General features: G+C 38.0%; 1 protein-coding gene across 1 annotated transcript in view; it reads right to left on the bottom strand.

Annotated features, from left to right (window-relative positions):
- Positions 1-19171, bottom strand: part of LOC115209299 (tumor necrosis factor ligand superfamily member 10) — a 321447-nt gene that overhangs the window by 6262 nt on the left and 296014 nt on the right. Inside the window, exon 3 of the mRNA XM_029777636.2 lies at positions 16417-16515. Within this exon, the coding sequence (XP_029633496.1) occupies positions 16417-16515 (99 nt within the window). The remainder of the gene's footprint in view (positions 1-16416; positions 16516-19171) is intronic.

Raw genomic sequence — 19171 nt, 5'->3', positions numbered from 1 at the left:
GTCACCTACAATGTGCCCCTCGCTGCACCAATTGCCTTCCTCTTCAGGGCATCAGGTGTCTGGAATTTCCTCAACTGTGGTAATTCCTGCAGTGAGTCGAAATGACTAATCATATCTCTTTCACCCAGTCTGCCAGACCCAAATCAACACAGTTGCATAATAGCTAATGGTATTTCCCAAATAGAAACCAGTGAAAATTGCTAGAATAACATTTTCACTGAGTCTTTACACTATTATTATATACTGCTTCACTGAGACAATTTTTATTTTGCAAGTCCGTTTTTATTTTGCAAGCCTCGCCTGGCCCCCGTGCCAGTGGCATGTAAAAGCACCATCCGTTCGTGTCCATTGCCAGCTTTGCCTGGCCCCCGTGCCGGTGGCACGTAAAAGCACCATCTGTTCGTGGCCGTTTGCCAGCTCCGTCTGGCACCTGTGCGGGTGGCACATAAAAAAGCACCCACTACACTCACGGAGTGGTTGGCGTTAGGAAGGGCATCCAGCCGTAGAAATACTGCCAGATCAGACTGGGCCTGATGCAGCCTTCTGGCTTCACAGACCCCAGTTGAACCGTCCAACCCATGCTAGCATGGAAAGCGGATGCTAAATGATGATGATGAAGTGTTTATTTTCATTTTGTCACAATAAGCTTATGTGTGGAATTATTGTAGCAGATTTATTTACTAATAGACATTAAAATTGCAAGAGCCACTAAATTCTACCTAGTTACAAGACAAGTTACATAAGAACATGATAAGAATATTTAATATCTATGCAAGATGATGAGAAAACTTTTCACAGATTATAAACAACCAGATAAAGTAGTTTGTGCTATCTGACTCTCTGCTTTAAATGTAAGTATTTAATCTCTGCAGATGGTGGTTGCAGCTTTCAGGCTTAACTAAATAAAAACTAATATACATCTCTGCACTCATGATTGCAAGATCGGAAGTTCAATTCCTGGACTGACCAGTGTGTGTTCTTGAGCAAAATATTTCATTCTATATTGCTCCAGTCCACTCAATCTGCTGCAGCGTTAGCCATTTACAACTAACCCTCCAGTGGAGGGCGGGGTGTTGGTCCGCTCACCTAGCCAGTATGGTGTGGCATCTTTCAGAAGCTAAAATGATGCAAAGTGCATGTGACAAGTGATGTATAACAATATCTTATAGTCTGGTGGATCATGTGATCATCGTCATTCAACATCCACTTTCCATGCTGGCATGGGTTTGACGGTTTGATTGGAACAGGTAAACTAGAGAGCCACATCAGCTTCCAGTCTGATTTTGGCATGATTTCTACAGCTGGATGCCTATGAAAACACCAACCACTCCAAGAGTGTAATGGGCACTTTTTATGTGTCACCAGTAAGGCGCTTTTGCATGTCACTGGTATAGGTACCTATTTCTTTACTACCCACAGAGGGCCAAGGCGGCAAACTGGCAGAAACGTTAGCACACCGGGTGAAATGCTTAGCGGTATTTCGTCTGTCGTTACGTTCTGAGTTCAAATTCCGCCGAAGTCGACTTTGCCTTTCATCCTTTCGATAAATTAAGCACCAGTTACGCACTGGGGTTGATGTAATCGACTTAATCCATGTGTCTGTCCTTGTTTGCCCTCTCTGTGTTTAGCTCTTTGTGGGTAGTAAAGAAATAGGTATAGGTACCATTATGTGTTGCCAGCACAGGTGCCTGTTATGTGTCACTGGTGTTTTTATGTGTCACTAGCATGGGTGTTCTTACATGTCACCAGCATGGGTACCTGTTACATTCCACAGGTGCCATTATGTGTCACCAGCACAGGTGCTTCTACGTGTCACCGGTATGTAAAAGCACTTGTACTTTCTAATTGCATAGCTTCAGGTTCAGTCCCATTGTGATTCATCTTGGGTAAAAATGTCTTCCACTATAACCCCAGGCTGACCAAAGTTTTCAAAGAAGCTTGTGCATGTGCATATGTTTCTTATTTCTTTACTGCCCACAAGGGGCTAAACACAGAGGGGACAAACAAGGACAGACATACGGATTAAGTTGATTACATCGACCCCAGTGTGTAACTGGTACTTATTTAATTGACCCCGAAAGGATGAAAGGCAAAGTCGACCTCGGCGGAATTTGAACTCAGAACGTAAAGACAGACGAAATACGTATTTGTTTACTACCCACAAGGGGCTAAACATAGAGGGGACAAACAAGGACAGATAAATGGATTAAGTCGATTATATCGACCGCAGTGTGTAACTGGTACTTATTTAATTGACCCCGAAAGGATGAAAGGCAAAGTCGACCTCGGTGGAATTTGAACTCAGAACGTAGCGGCAGACGAAATACTGCTAAGCATTTCGCCCGGCGTGCTAACGTTTCTGCCAGTTCGCCGCCTTCGTGCAAATGTTTCTGCCTAGACGTTGCATCATAGTTGTGTTACTGCCATACAAGCAGTCATTCATTTCCAATTTTCTGTGGAATCGTTTTAGACTATGGGACATTATTACCTAGCTTAGAAACAGGTGAAATGTGATGACATTAAATGTTTTATTTTGCAAGTTTTCATTTTGTCTCAACAAGCTTATGTGTGGAATTATTGTAGTAGATTTATTTACTAATAGACATTAAAACTGCTAGAGCTACTAAATTCTACCTACTTACAAGACAAGTTACATAAGAACATTCCTTAATGAACTCTGTTCACTGCATGAGAACATGGAAAAGTGGATGTAAAATGATTATACATATATATACATAGATCTGACTCACTGCCAGATCTGACTGGTTTGGTGCAGCCTTCGAGCTTGCCAGACCCCAGTTGAACCGTCCAACCCATGCTAGCATGGAAAGCGGACGTTAAACGATGATGATGATGATGTCATACCCAATTTTTTAACTTAAAATTGGGTATAAAATAGTGTGACTTATATACAAGTAAATATGGCGTATGAGTATATATATGTGTATATATCACAGTATTGATTATTCTACTGAATGCTGTTATACATCATTGATCACAATGCACTTCACATTGTTTTAGGTTTTGTATGACACAACCTTACTGGCTTGGCAAGCAGGCTAACATTCCTCCCTGATCAGAAATCTGTTCTGTCAGAGGGTGAACCATTTACAGCTGAGTAGACTGGAGTTCAAGAACACACTGAACCACCTGATTTGTAATTGAAACCCTTGATCTAACAATCATAAGCGCAACACCCTAACCATACCCCTTCACACACGTGTGTGAGTGTGTGCACTGTCTTGCATTGTGTGTCAGTTTATTTACAATCAGCTTTATTGTAAAACCTTGAATTATAGCAACACTACTCACAGGCAATGAATGTGAAGTACTGGGGTGACAGAGTAGCAAAACACACTCCACTCCAAGTTATACTCAAAAGAGATGAATTCTGTACCATAAGCTATGGAAACATGAGGCAATAATACAGTGCTTCTGCTGTTTATAGTAATGAGTTTTTCATCCACTGTGTGGTACTCATTTTACAGTTAATAATATCAAATCACAATCAAATAGAAATTGTAGTTGTGGCCGATACCAGTGCTGCTGGCACACAATAAGCACCATTCATGCGTGGGTCATTGCCAGAGCCATCTGACTGGCTCCCTGTGCCAGTGGCATGTGAAGAGCACCAGCCGAACATGGTCCATGCCAGCCTCCCATCCACTGGCTCCTGTGCTGGTGGCAGGTAAAAAGCACCATCCAAACGTGGCCGATGCCTGTGCTGCCTGCCTGGCTCCCATGCCAGTGGCATGTAAAAAGCACCCAGTATACCCTTGGAGTGGTTGGCATTAGGAAGGGCATCTAGCTGTAGAAACATTACCAGATCAGACTGGAGCCTGGTGCAGCCTCCTGGCTTGCCCGTCCCCAGTCAAACCATCCAACCCATACCAGCATGGAAAACATGTTAATTGATGATGATGATCTATAGGTTATAGACAAATTGCATCGTTAGTGATTGAACATAATCTAGCAATATTGTTAATCCAACATCTCCATCACTTTCGTCATCTACAAGCCAGGTCATGCTGGAGCAATATCCTGAAAAATTTCATTGAAACCAATCAAAATCCAGCACTATTTTTAGTATTTAACTTAGTATTTAATTTAGCAGTCTCTTTTGTTAAACTGCTAAGTTAAGGGTTTAGAGAAACCAACATCTGTTACATGGTGGCCACACATGCACACAATCGGTTGCCACACAGTTTTCATTGATCAAATTCCCTCACATGGCATTGGTTGATTCAGAGCTATGGTAGAATATACTTTCTTAAAGTGCTGCACAGTGGGACTGAACTGAAAACCCCATGGTTGTGAAGTGAGCTTCTTAACCTCATAACCACACCTCTACGTGTTTTCTTTTGTTGTTGTAAGTCACTTCCAAGAAGGCAGCAGCGAGCAAACAGTAATAAAACAAACCTCAAGCAATTACTTAGTCTTGTGGGAGTTACAAAAGAAAGGAAATCTAATGAGATACCGCCCTAAAATCTATAAATCAATCAGAACAAGATTTAAAAGAATTAAGATTATATCAGAGAAATGAGAAGGAAGAGAGTTCTATAAGACAGCTATTTGAGAGAAACTCTTCAAGCAATTGGAAACAATAACAAGAACAACATTGAAAGGAAGAGAATTAGAAGGATTGTGAGTCACTTGATTAAAGGAGAAGCATAAGAATGAAAAAGAAAATGAAAAAAAAAAAGGGAAGCTCATGAGAAGGGAAGTTCAGCAGAACAGGTACCATAGCATAGATAAAAAGAATGTCCCAGTAATGAGAGAAGGGTTAAAGTTGAACTTCAAAAATAATAAACGAAGGTGCAGGAGTGGCTGAGTGGTAAAAAGTCTTCTTTCCAACCGCATGGTTCCAGGTTCAGTTCCTGCTGCATGATGTTTTAGGCAAGTGTCTTCTACAATAGCTTGGGGTCAACCAAAGCCTTGTGAGGCAGAATTTGGTAGGCAGAAACTGAATGAAGCCCATCGTGTGTGTGTGTGTGTGTTTGTTCCCCACTATTGCATGACAACTGGTGTTGGTTTGTTTGTTTTCCCATTACTTAGAGATCAAGAGAATAAGTATCAGGCTTTAAAAAATTAATAAGTACTGGAATCAAATCATTTGACTAAAATTCTTCAAGGTGGTGCCCCAGCATGGCCACAGTTTAAAGATTGAAACAAGTAAAAGATAAAGGAAAAACAATGTCAGAAAATTGCTTTTGAACTAGATCAAGGAGAGAACAAACACCAGCAGAGGCAACAGCCCAGATTTGAAAACAGCAGCCAACTCTCCCTCAAATAACAGCTTACCATCTTAAAGTAGACAACTTTAGGTGTAGGAGTGGCTGTGTGGTAAGTAGCTTGCTTACCAACCACATGGTTCTGGACTCAATCCCCCTGCATGGTACCTTGGGCAAGTGTCTTCTACTATAGCCTCAGGCCGACCAAAGCCTTCTGAGTGGATTTGGTAGATGGAAACTGAAAGAAGCCTGTCGTATATATGTATGTATATATATATGTGTGTGTTTGTGTGTCTGTTCCCCCAACATCACTTGACAACCGATGCTGGTGTGTTTACATCCCTGTAACTTAGCAGTTCAGCATAAGAGACCGATAGAATAAGTACTAGGCTTACAAAGAATAAGTCTTGGGGTTGATGCTCCAGCATGGCCACAGTCAAATGACTGAAACAAGTAAAAGAGTAAAGGGAGTAACTTGTTTTTGAGTTTGATCAAGGAAAATAAGAGCAGCGGATGTAGTACTAGCCAAGGTATGAAAATAACAGCCAAATCTCCCTCAAACCATAGCCTGAACATGATTGATAACAGAAGGCGGTGAGCTGGCAGAAACATTAGCATGCCGGGCGAAGTGCTTAGCAGTATTTTGTCTGCCGCTATGTTCTGAGTTCAAATTCCGCCGAGGTCAACTTTGCCTTTCAACCTTTTGGGGTCAATAAATTAAGTACCTGTTATGCACTTGGGTCAATGTACTCGACTTGATCCCTTTATCTGTCCTTGTTTGTCCCTTCTATGTTTAGCCCCTTGTGGGCAATAAAGAAATAAGAAGGAATACTGGAAGATGCATCAGCCCAAATGTGAAAATAGCAGGCAATTCTCCCTCAAATACCAGCTTATCTTAAAGTAGACAAATTGTTTTTGAGCTTCAGAACACCAGACATAATGTGAGCCCAGATAAGAAAATAGCAGTTAAAGATCCTTCAACTATCAGGCTACCATCACAGAAAAAGATGCATTGAATAAGATGGTTCTATGTGCACTCTGCCAGAGAAAAGGACAAGATTTTCAAGTTAAAATGACTTTTATCATGGGGTCACCACAGTGAGGAGTGAACTGAGACTAAACAACATGGCCATCCCTACTTAGTGTTGATGATTTGTACACTGTGTTTACAAAAGGAATTTTTACTAAGCCAAAGATTTCTAAATTATAAGAAATAAAGTCCTTGAAATCCTATCTGACATATTTGTGTTTAACCAAAGCTATAAAAGGAAAATATTTGGATGAGATAATCTACTTTAGCTGTGGAATGATAAAGTTGGCTCAATGTTGTCAATATTCTATAAAACAAAAACAAAAAAAATAACAAAAAAACTAACATCTATCACGTTGTGATGCTGATCATGATGGTGGTGGTGATGATGATGATTATTATCATCAAATTTTGAAATTGTGTTTGTTTAAATTCTACTTCTCATAGTCAAATATGACGTTACTACATGTTAAATGGCATCAGGTTCTGTAGACGAGAAGAGAGTAAATAGCGGAATTATGTTATCACTATTATTTCTTTCTCACTTCTATAGAGATAAATTAAACTGACACAAACAATTTAATGTGCACGTACCACATACACACGCACACACACACACATATATATATATATATATGTCTTAGAAAAAAACCCAGCTTTTATCAGTTACTATTATTAATATTATTATATATATATATGTATATATAAAATTTTCTAAAAAGTTTTGTCTGCATAAGAGTAGAGTATATATGACTGTATACATGTGTGTGCATCTGTGCATGCACACTCACTCAAATACTTTTGTGTGTATATGTATTTATACATTTACAAAAATATTTTGTAAGAGAGTGTGAATATAATATATATATATGCCCAAATACTTTAGTGTACATATGTATTTATATATTCACAAAAATACTTGTGTGAGTGTGTGTATGTATATATAAATACATACATATACACGCACCCATACATACACTCACACAAAAAAGAACATTTGTAAATAGAAGCAAAAACGATGTTGAACAACATTAATATTACCATTGTAGCAATAATGGAACTCTTAACTACGAAATAAAATGATACATGAAAGATTTTCAGAGTCTACATTAGAGCTATACACACCTCAAGCTGTGTATGTGTATATAATATGTGTGCATGTGTATATACACACCCTTCCTGGTTATATCTGAAGGAAACAGAAGTGGGGAAAAAGCAGAGAAAAATAAAATAATAGAATTTTGAAGGTGATTGCCTATTACTAACTTTATTTATTGCTGTCTCTCCTACTACTTGAAAGGAAATATTTAATATCAAAAACTGCTAGTGTTTCATGATAGACATACACACACACACTCTCTCTCACACACTCTTTCTGTATATAGGTGTGTGTGTGTGTGTGTGAGAGAAAGAGAGAGAGAGGGAGGAGGGATGGAGATAGATACATTATGCAATTTACCAGAAAATAAATCTAGTAATGTTGACAAAATGTAATTAAGCAATGATAAACACACACATGTATATATATATATATATATATATTATGTGAAATAGAAAGATGAATAATCTTGTAGTGGATTAATCAAAAGTTTAACCGATACCTTAGTAGCAAAAATCACAGCAGTGAACAGCACGGTTGGAGGTACAACCATCTGGCGTTGCAACCGTGCGTTGGTGCGGATAATTGAAATTAAAACATTATTGGTGAATTGAAGAAATGGAGCTGAACGCAGATTGAACAGAAATCGTTTTATTTCATTCTACACGTGTTTCGAAAGGCACACATTACCAAAATCCGATTGAATAATGGGACCATATTGTGTCTTTCTCTTCAGGAAGAAAAAAAGGAAATCCGTTGAAAAACAAAAACAGAACAGAGGCAGAGCAAAAAACAAATCGAACTGTGCTCCTAAGAGCCCATGGCGAAACCCATGGTTCGCCATGGGCTCTTAGGAGCACAGTTCGATTTGTTTTTTGCTCTGCCTCTGTTCTGTTTTTGTTTTTCCAACGGATTTCCTTTTTTTCTTCCTGAAGAGAAAGACACAATATGGTCCCATTATTCAATCGGATTTTGGTAATGTGTGCCTTTCGAAACACGTGTAGAATGAAATAAAACGATTTCTGTTCAATCTGCGTTCAGCTCCATTTCTTCAATTCACCAATAATGTTTTATATATATATATATATATATATGTGTTTATACACACATACATATGTAAACTCACACATGCACATACACACATATATGTAAACTCACACATGCGTACACACATATATATAAACATGCACACACACATACATATGCACATACATATTTATATCTTAGTGTATGTGTATATATATATACATAAATATATAGTGGCATATATGCATATACACACATATGTACACATACATATATGTTCATATATACACATACATGTATAGTCACATATATGCATTATACATAAACATTACATATACATATTTAGATATATATATATATACATGTATATATACACTTATATACACACACATATACACTCATACGTGTGTGTGTGTTAAAGCAGATAAAGACAGTTTTCTCTTTCCACTCCATAAACACTAGTTGGAGGTTTCTGGAAGGAAGTTTAATATTTTAGATTATCTAATTTATACAAATTTCAAAAGAAATATTTTCAAACAATAATTTTACTCTCACCCACTCTTTTATTTATTTAACCATAGCAGCTGCAAAAGCGGCAGCAGTAGTAGTAGTCCTACCATCATCATCATCATCTTTGCCTTTGAGGCAATAAGGGGCTTTGATGGTGTTGCTCAGCATGCTAGAAATAGCAGTTGAGTCTCCTTCAGATAATCACACACTATGTTAGATATTGTCTCGGATACAACTGAGTCTGAACATAAAGCTGTGATGTAGCTAGAAGGTCCCTCCCAGGGCAGTTTTTGAGCTTGCTGCCCCCTCTCCCAGGCCTCCAAGCATTTACAAGCTTACACAGCAGACCCAAAAGTGCTGTGCATGGTGAACCCCAATCTTTGATCTTCCTGAGCTATGCTATTGATATAACGTAGGAAGGTTGTTATTGGAACATCTTTGACCAACATAATAATCCTTACTGTCAGCATACGAGCAAGTTGCTAAGACGTAGACCAGTGATTCTTAATTAGGGTCTATAAGGCTTTTGGGGTTTCCATGTAAGATTTTGTTGTTAAAATTTATCTGTAATGGTTATAGTTTTAAAATATACAAAATATTTTAATGATTATTTCTATACAATTCTTAATAATATTTAGTTGTGAAAATAAAATATCTTTTTAAGATTGAATGGCTACATGGGTCTTTTTCTTTTTATCTCCCAAAGTTTTGGTTGGATTTTTGCTACAGATGAAAGGTTTGTGTTATACATGCTGGTAGATAAATGTTTGTACCAGTAATTAAGAACTATAAGTGTCTAGTTCACAGTTAGTCTCATACTCTCTCTCTCTCTTTACTCTTTTACTTGTTTCAGTCATTCGACCACAGCCATGCTGGAGCACCGCCTTTTAGTCGAGCAAATCAACCCCAGGACTTATTCTTTGTAAACCTAGTACTTATTCTATTGGTGTCTTTTGCCAAACTGCTAAGTTACGGGGACGTGAACACACCAGCATCGGTTGTCAAGTGATGGTGGGGGGACAAACAGACACACAAACACACATATACGATGGGCTTCTTTCAGTTTCCATTAACCATATCCACTCACAAGGCTTTGGTCGGCCTGAGGCTATAGTAGAAGACACTTGCCCAAGGTGCCATGCAGTGGGACTGAACTTGGAACCATGTGGTTGGTAAGCAAGCTACTTACCAGAAAGCCATTCCTGCACCTATATACATACACACAGCCACTCCTGCACATATATGAATCTTATTTTACTTGAGCAAAATAGGATTCAAAGGAATCCATAGGTAAAAGAAAAAAGCAAAAAATGATTGAGAACCACCTACATAGACCAACCAGTTAAACATGAGAAGGAGAGAGAGAGAGAGAGAGAGAGATGGGTAAATGAGAAGAGAGTAAGAGTCAACAATGAGTAGGAGGGGAGGTTTTGATAGAAAAGAGCTTGTTAGGGCTAGCAATAAATAATGGCAAATGGAAAAGAGGAGTGGACTGAATTATGGGCAGCATATTCAAAGTAATTCTATCTCTTGTTGCACAGATGGAAATAATAGAAGAGACATAATGATAATGAGGAGGAGACACATTAATAAAAGACAAGGTGAATGATGAATGATGAATAATGACAGAAAGATTTTACAGGAACATAATCATTTGTAAACACCGAAATGTAGATATTATACAACCCAATCTCTGTTCTATATTTAAGAGATGAGGAATTATTTACATTATTTACGTTATTTGCATTCGAAGGATATTTGTACTCATCTTGTTTGTTGTTAACACAACGTTTCGGCTGATATACCCTCCAGCCTTCATCAGGTGTCTTGGGGAAATTTCGAGCATGGGTTCTCATTCCTAAGGTATTTTTTAGATGTTATTATTATTATCATTATTATTATTGTTATTATTCAGGTCCCTGCCTGGAATCAAACTCGGATCTTGGGGTCAGTAACCCAATCTCTATCATAGCTTTTATTTTCCTGTCTGTTTTGCCATGCTTGCATAGGTTGGGTAGGCCCTTTCCAATGCAGTTAAAGGTAGGTAACATTTCCTTCTCAAGTCATGCAGACCCACAAGAGCTGGCTTCCATGGTGTATGATTTACACACCTGAATAGCATGCTGGTCCATTGCAGAGTTACTCATGTTCAAAGCTTCTCTTAGAAGAACATCAGCATCCAGTCTGCTTCCAGTATAGTGGTGTGGTTACTATTGTACATAGTAGCATTACTGGTCATAATGTACAGAGCAAATATAGGAAAAAGTATGATAAACACAAGATGCAGTTTTGTGTCCAACCCGTGCTAGCACGGAAAACGGACGTTAAACGATGATGATGATGATTTATAAAAACATGTGACATATTAATAAAAATCTGTAAATATAAAACCATCCAGATTTCTGAGTACCTTCATCATCATCATCGTTTAACGTCCGTTTTCCATGCTAGCACGGGTTGGACGGTTCGACTGGGATCTGGGAAGCCAGGAGGCTGCACCAGGCCCAGTCTGATCTGGCAGTGTTTCTACAGCTGGATGTCCTTCCTAACGCCAACCACTCCATGAGTGTAGTGGGTGCTTTTTACATGCCACCGGCACAGGTGCCAGGGGAAGCTGGTAGCGGCCTCGATCGGTTGGTGCTTTTTTCGTGCTACCAGCACAGCATCGGCCGCGTTCGGATGGTGCTTTTTACGTGCCACCGACACAGAAGCCAGTCAAGGTGGTGCTGGCATCAGCCATGTTTGGATGGTGGCTTTTACGTGCCACCAACACAGTACCACAACTACAATTTCCATTTGATATTTATTTTGATGTTGATGTACTTGACTCAATAGGTCTCCTCAAGCACAGCAGGTCATGTGCTACCGGCACAGAAGCCAGTCAAGGCGGCGCTGGCATCAGCCACAGTTGGATATTTCTTCTAATAATATATATATATATATATATATGACATTGTAGTGACTGCATTGTAATATGGCATTAGTATCCATGTTGCCCTTGTGGAAAATAAAGAAATCATCTTTGCAATATTTTTACAAGCTAGTCTACGCTGTTGGACTCTATAAAAATAAATATTGCAGAGTATATTTTCTGATCAGGAAATAACAAACTGTTGGTAGAAATATTTTTTTAACAAAATTCCCCCAAAATAACCTCAACTGTCAATAGTGTTTTCGTGAGCCGAGCGCTACTGGGTGAATATATTAGTTGCTTCTTAAGACAGCTGCTTCTTTTGGCCAAACTTTTATAGAATAACTGAAAGGAAATGGAACAGTTGATGTATCGGTCTTCTGTCGAATTCATACTCAGCTTGGCTTCATTTAGGGACAAGGAGATATAAATGTGTGTATGTACAGAGAATGTAAGGGAGGGTGTTAGAGAATGGTATTTTGGCTGTTGTGTGATTTTTATCTTTTATTGTGTGTGTGCATGTACTTGAATGAGGAAGTCTATGTATAAATGTATATGGAGAAGTGTGACTGCCATGTGTATGCATAAACAGACATTCACACACAGACACACACACACATTTCTGATACTGTGAGCATGAGTTCATATGAACAACTTTGTATGAGTGTGTTTGTGTGTGTGTGTATGCGTAAGTGAAAACTTCTTGGCTTGGATAAGTGAGTGGATGTATATTTATGAAAATACTGTGTGGTAAGTAGCTTGTTTACCAACCACATGGTTCCGGGTTCAGTCCCACTGCGTGGCATCTTGGGCAAGTGTCTTCTACTATAGCCTCGGGCCGACCAGAGCCTTGTGAGTGGATTTGGTAGACGGAAACTGAAAGAAGCCCGTCGTATATATATATATATATATATATATATATATATATATATATATGTGTGTGTGTTTGTGTGTCTGTGTTTGTTCCCCTAGCATTGCTTGACAACCGATGCTGGTGTGTTTATGTCCCCGTCACTTAGCGGTTCAGCAAAAGAGACCGATAGAATAAGTACTGGGCTTACAAAGAATAAGTCCCGGGGTCGAGTTGCTCGATTAAAGGCGGTGCTCCAGCATGGCCGCAGTCAAATGACTGAAACAAGTAAAAGAGTAAAAAGAGAGTAAAGAGTGACTATGTGAACTGTGTATCATCATCATCATCGTTTAACATCCGCTTTCCATGCTAGCATGGGTTGGACGGTTTAACTGGGGTCTGGGAAGCCCGAAGGCTGTACCAGGCCAGTCAGATCTGGCGGTGTTTCTATATTAATGAGTTTATGTAACATTATTTGGATGTGTGCTTGCATACACACACGTGTGTGTGTGTGCTGGCCTGCCATATCTCAGCCTTATCTAGGAATACACTGTATAACTGCACTATGCAATGGATACTGCTACTGTAGCTTTGACAAAATTCATTAACAACTATATTCCCTGTCAATGGGACTCACTCTTAGTAATTAGAAGACTCTGAAGGCAACAAGCTGTCAGAATCATTAGCATACCGGATCAAATGCTTAGTGGTATTTCATCTATCTTTAGGCCAAAGGTGTTTGCTCTTTCTGCTTTCAGACATATTCTTATTCTTACTTGCTTCAGTCATTTGACTACGGCCATGCTGGAGCACCGCTTTTGGTCGAACAAATCGACCCCAAGACTTATTCTTTGTAAGCCTAGTACTTATTCTATCGGTCTCTTTTGCCGAACCACTAAGTTACGGGGACGTAAACACACCAGCATCAGTTATCAAGCGATGTGGGGGGGGGGACACAAACATACACACACACACACACACACACACACACACACATATATACATATTATTGGCATTAGGAAGGGCATCCAGCTGTAGAAGCACTGCCAGATCAGACTGGGCCTGGTGCAGCCTTCTGGCTTCCCAGACCCCAGTTGAACCGTCCAACCCATGCCAGCATGGAAAGCGGACGTTAAATGATGATGATGATATACGACTGGCTTCTTTCAGTTTCCGTCTACCAAATCCACTCACAAGGCTTTGGTCGGCCCGAGGCTATAGCAGAAGACACTCGCCCAAGATGCCACACAGTGGGACTGAACCCGGAACCATGTGATTGGTAAACAAGCTACTTACCACACAGCCACTTATACATAGTGTATCAAGTGACTGTAAAGAGACCCTCACCTTAGATATAATGGTTGGATCTAATTCTTTAGTATTCATTTTATTTATTCTAATGTAATGCATATTGATTAACATTGCTTGAATTAATCATGCATTAATTTGAGTAGCTTTGAGATTTCCATGTGCTGATTGTTTAGTGACAATGTAGGCTAGGTGTGAGAGGCTGGATCCATAATATTTATGAAGGGCCAACAGAACAATAAGGCTGATTTAAAGCCATTATAACAAGAAGGTACAAGACCTTGTGTTTAGGGTGTTGTTGTGCTCATGATCGTCAGATCATGGGGTTGGTTCTCGGACTGAGTGGCAGGTTGTGTTCTTGAGCAAAGCACTTCATTTCATGTGGCTCCAGTCCACTCGGCTGTAAGTGGGCCACCCTGCAGTGGACTAGTCTTCTGATTGGGAGGAATGTTGGCCCGCTCCCTTTGTCAGTGGGGTGGCATTGTTTGAAAGTTATGATGTATAACATCTGATAGTCTGGTCAATCACATGATAATGAGGGTCATCCAAATGTCTCCAATGAAACTAGATGAAATTTGGTGTGTTGCTGCCATTGTATAATCCTTGTCAGTCTTGAAAGAACAAACTAATGATGAAAGGCATTCCAGGCATGAACATCCTACCTTCTATGTCTATCTTGGATTACACTATCCAATGAATAAAAAAATTGGTACTGGCATGACTGTGTGGTAAGAAGTTTGCTTCCCAACCACATGGTTCTGGGTTCAGTCCCATTGTGGTACAAGTATCTTCTATAGCCTTGTGCTGACCAATGGCTTGTGAGTGGATTTGATAGCCAGAAACCGGAAGAAGCCCATCATGTGTGTGTGTGTGCCCCACCCCACCACTTGAAAACTGGTGTTGGTGTGCTTATATAACTTAACAGTGCCCCTATAGCTTAACTTGTATAACCATGGTGTCCCTATAACTTAACAGTTCAGCAAAAGAGACTGACAGAATAAATTCAGGCTTAAAAAAAACTAAGTACTGAGGTTGATTCATTCAACTAAAAATTCTTCCAGGCTGTGCTCCAGCATGGCCACACTCTGAAACTAGTAAAAAAAAGATTGTAATTTGAGAAATACGTGGCTGTTATTTCTAGCAGGTTGAGCAGTCATGTATACAATCCCTCATTGTCTTGTTGTTATATGGTGCTTTGAGTGTATTGGTTACCATTAATCATTAATTTTGTTAGTCACTTCAATCAGATTCCACTGCTACTACGACTGTTATGCAACAACAACAACAACAACATCTGTGGAACATTTATCATTAAAACTTTGATATCATGATGACTAAATGTCTTTGGAATTTTCTGCAGCCTCTGTAGAATACACTCTAGCCGCTACGCATCTCTTCTTTGACTTGCATTGATTTACGGATTTAAAATATGGTCTAACTGACATTTTCAAGGATCACTTATATAAATTTGAAGAATTAAAATAAGATTGAATAAAATAACAATGATAATAATAATAATAACAATAATGATAACAATAATGATAATAATAATAGTAATAATAATGATAATAATATCTATAACTTTAATGCCTTTAAAGATAATTTGTATAAAAGCCAAGATGAATTGAAAGAATATAGAACTGTTTCTGAATAGAATGAAAGACTAAGAACCTGGATTAAGCAAGAACTAAGACTGTTAAAAACTGTTAAAGATTAAGAAATTCTAATGGGATTATCTTGATACCAACATTCACCTATTTCTCAAAGAGGAATAAAAGGAAGAAGAGTATTATAAAAAATAAAGAAACGCCATCGTAGTCTGAGAATTTAATCTCGAAAAGAGAAAAGCAAACAGCTGCCTCTGAGATTGCAGTCAATTGAGGAAATTGTTGGTGTGAGTTAGATTCAAATTTTGAGATATGAATATAAGAAATAGAATGATTTCTAAGACTTAATTCTTAGGAAAGTACCAAAATAAAACAAAATCTGAAATTCAATATAAAGTTATATCTATGCTAGTCAGATACAAAACAACTTCTGTTCAATAATAAGCACATAAGAGATAAAAATGTCTTGAATTTGAGCATTTTGACTATGTCTACATGCCTGTTCATATGTCTGCCTGTGTGTCTACCCTTTGCGTGCATGTATGCATATCTCTGTGTGTGTATGTATGTATGTGTGTGTGTGTGTTTGTGTAATATTCAGAGATATCTTACAAAATTTTAGATATCTATACAGGTGCAGCTAAAATTCTTCTCAAACAGAAAATAGTAAAATAAGCAAATAAGATAGAATAAATATAATCAGAGAGAGAGAAATATATATATATATAGAGATATATATATATATATAGAGAGAGAGATAGAGATATATATATATATATATATAGAGAGAGCGAGATGAGATGGAGAAGACAAAAAAACAAATAAGAAATGCCAAACTACCAACCTCTTGACGGCACATTAGATTTTATACTTCCCATCATATGGGCTGCTGGAACATTTTCTTTATCACCTGGAGAATCTTCATTGGACAGCTTAATGTTTCCTGAAATGAAAATAAAAATTATTGTAAAAACATTTTTTTTTTTAGCTATAACAGAAACAAGATACCAGCTTATGAAAAAAAATATTTCCTGAATGATTCCAATGCAGACATCAATTTATAAAGGCAATATTCAGACATCGTTTTATTAATGTAGTGGTTGTTGTTGCTTGTACCAGTTTGTTGTTGTTGTATCTAGACTAGTCAAACAGTGAATGCAGTAATTCTTAGGACAGGTGGCAGAAAATTGCACAAGACTAACAGACAACAGATCTGTGATAACTTGGAATATCTAGGGTGCCATTTATGCTAAGCCGAAAATATCAGCAGGAAAACTGTCATGACTCAGAAGGGTTGATAAAACCCTGTGCTCCTTTTTGCAATAAGGATCAAAGTCTGGAATTAGCCTTTTAAATGAAGAATTACTGTAGGCATATATTACAAACCATATCAATCAGTTCCTTGTTACTTATAAACTGTGATTTGACAAAAATTGTTGAGAACCAGACTATATGCTCTCTCCCTCTGGTTCTGTCTCAAAGTAGGTACTACAGATACCTGTCTTAAATACTAGGGCTCAGGAAGCCCCAGGGCTCTTGAATTCCTTAGGAAGTGGGAGATATATGTGAACACATAGTCTGGCCTTGTGCCTGTAATGAGACCATTTTGGAATACATTTTTATGCCCCAAATCCCCTAAACATTTTGAGGCCTTGTGCCTGTAATGAGACCAACTGTGGGAACCCACCCAGTACAGCATTTGGGCCCATGAACACCTACAGATAGTTCTGGCCAATCGTTTAAATTACTAAATTAGGAGTTCAAATCTTATTAGGTCTACTGAACTTTACATACATCTTTTCAGTGTCATTAGTAGTAGCAATAGTAGTATACTGTAATCCAGTATATTGCTACTACTTATACTTTTGTAGAAAATTTAACCTTGTCCAGTCAAAGAGCTACTGCCATCATCATCATCATCATCATCACACTCTATGATACAGTGGCATTGTCTAGGTCAGTAGTTCTCAACCAATTTTTACCTATGAACCCTTTTGATTCCTATGTTAGTCATTCCATGTTTTAAAACATCCTATTATATTTTTATAATTAAATATTCTTAGGAATTTTATTAAAAAATCGTTAAAATATTTTGTGTATTGTAAATTTATTGCACCTAGTTTTTAACAACAAAATCTTGCATGGACCCCCAAAGGTCATATGCACTCCCCCATGGATCATATGAACCCCTCCCCCTTGAGAACCACTTGTTGAGGTGAACAGGATAATCAGTTGTATGGCAGATAGCATCATCATTTAATGCCTACTTTTCCATGCTTGCAAGGAACAGTTGGAATTTGTTGAGGTAGATTTTCTATAGCTGGATGCCTTTTTTTGGCAGCCCTCATCTGTTTCCAAGTAAGGTAATATTTCCAATGGCCAGGTGTATTTTTCATCGAAAACTGGAAATGAACATCACTTGTATGATGGTGATGCTGCTTTAAGTTGTCATTTGATGCCAAGACAAAGGTATACACAAACTTGCATGCACACACACACACATATATATATATATATATAATAACAAAGGATAAAATTAATTAATTAAGAAGTAATCAATAATTTCACCAAGTAGAATTCAGCATGAAAAAAGACCATTTCACAGTAAACTTAAGTAATATTTTATAATTAGGGTTCAGCAAAGATTTGCTTTACCACATACCGAAGTTTAGAAATAGCAGTAAAAAAACCTTAGCTATTTCTTCTACTTTAAAAGGAGCTAAGGTTTTTTGACTGCTATTTCTAAACTTTGGTATGTGGTAAAGCAAATCTTTGCTGAACCCTAATTATAAACTATATATATATACACAACAGGCTTCATTCAGTTTCCATCTACCAAATTCACCCACAAGTCTTTTGTTAGCCCAGCACTATAGAAAACAACACTTGCCCAAGATACCAGGCAATGGGACTGAGTTCAAGACCACATGGTCAGGAAGCAAGCTTCTTAACTGTACAGCCATGCCTGGACCCATGAAAAATTAGGTTCGCTTCAGTGGTGTTTGAACTTAGAATATATATTATCAGAAAGCATTTTGTCCAACACTTAAATTTGTCGGCCAGTCTACCACTTAATTAATTGCTTTCCTTTGAATTTGACCCAAGAATGTTTAAATTCAAAAACCGAAACTACTGATAAGTAACAATAATACTATATATAGCAATATGCAGTCGAGCATCTGTAGTATCAATTTATGATAGGAAGTTAGATTAAAAATACAGTAAAGTTAAATTTTCATGCCTAAAGGCTTTCATTGAACATTCTAGAACTTTTTGTGGGTGGCTAATAAAAATTTTGGAATTCAACTTTCTTGGGAATTTTGTTTTATTGCAGCCAGAAGCCATATGTCTCTAGATCCATTTTTGATAAGATAATTTTCATACCCTAACTTTATCTCTGAGAACTTATTTCTGTCGTAACTGTTAAGTATGTTGTTATAATTTATAAGAACCATTTCAGCTCTTATTCTTTTACAATTCCTTATTTCACATATATATAATCATCATCATCATCATTTAGTGTCCGCTTTCCATGGGTTGGACGATTTGACTGAGGTCTGGCGAACCAGATCAGATTGGAATCTGGTTCGCCAGACCTC

The sequence above is a fragment of the Octopus sinensis genome, linkage group LG3, assembly GCF_006345805.1.
Source record: "Octopus sinensis linkage group LG3, ASM634580v1, whole genome shotgun sequence".
NCBI lineage: Eukaryota > Metazoa > Mollusca > Cephalopoda > Octopoda > Octopodidae > Octopus > Octopus sinensis.
Note: the sequence above shows the minus strand (reverse complement) of the source record. Positions and strands in the feature narration are given on the sequence as shown.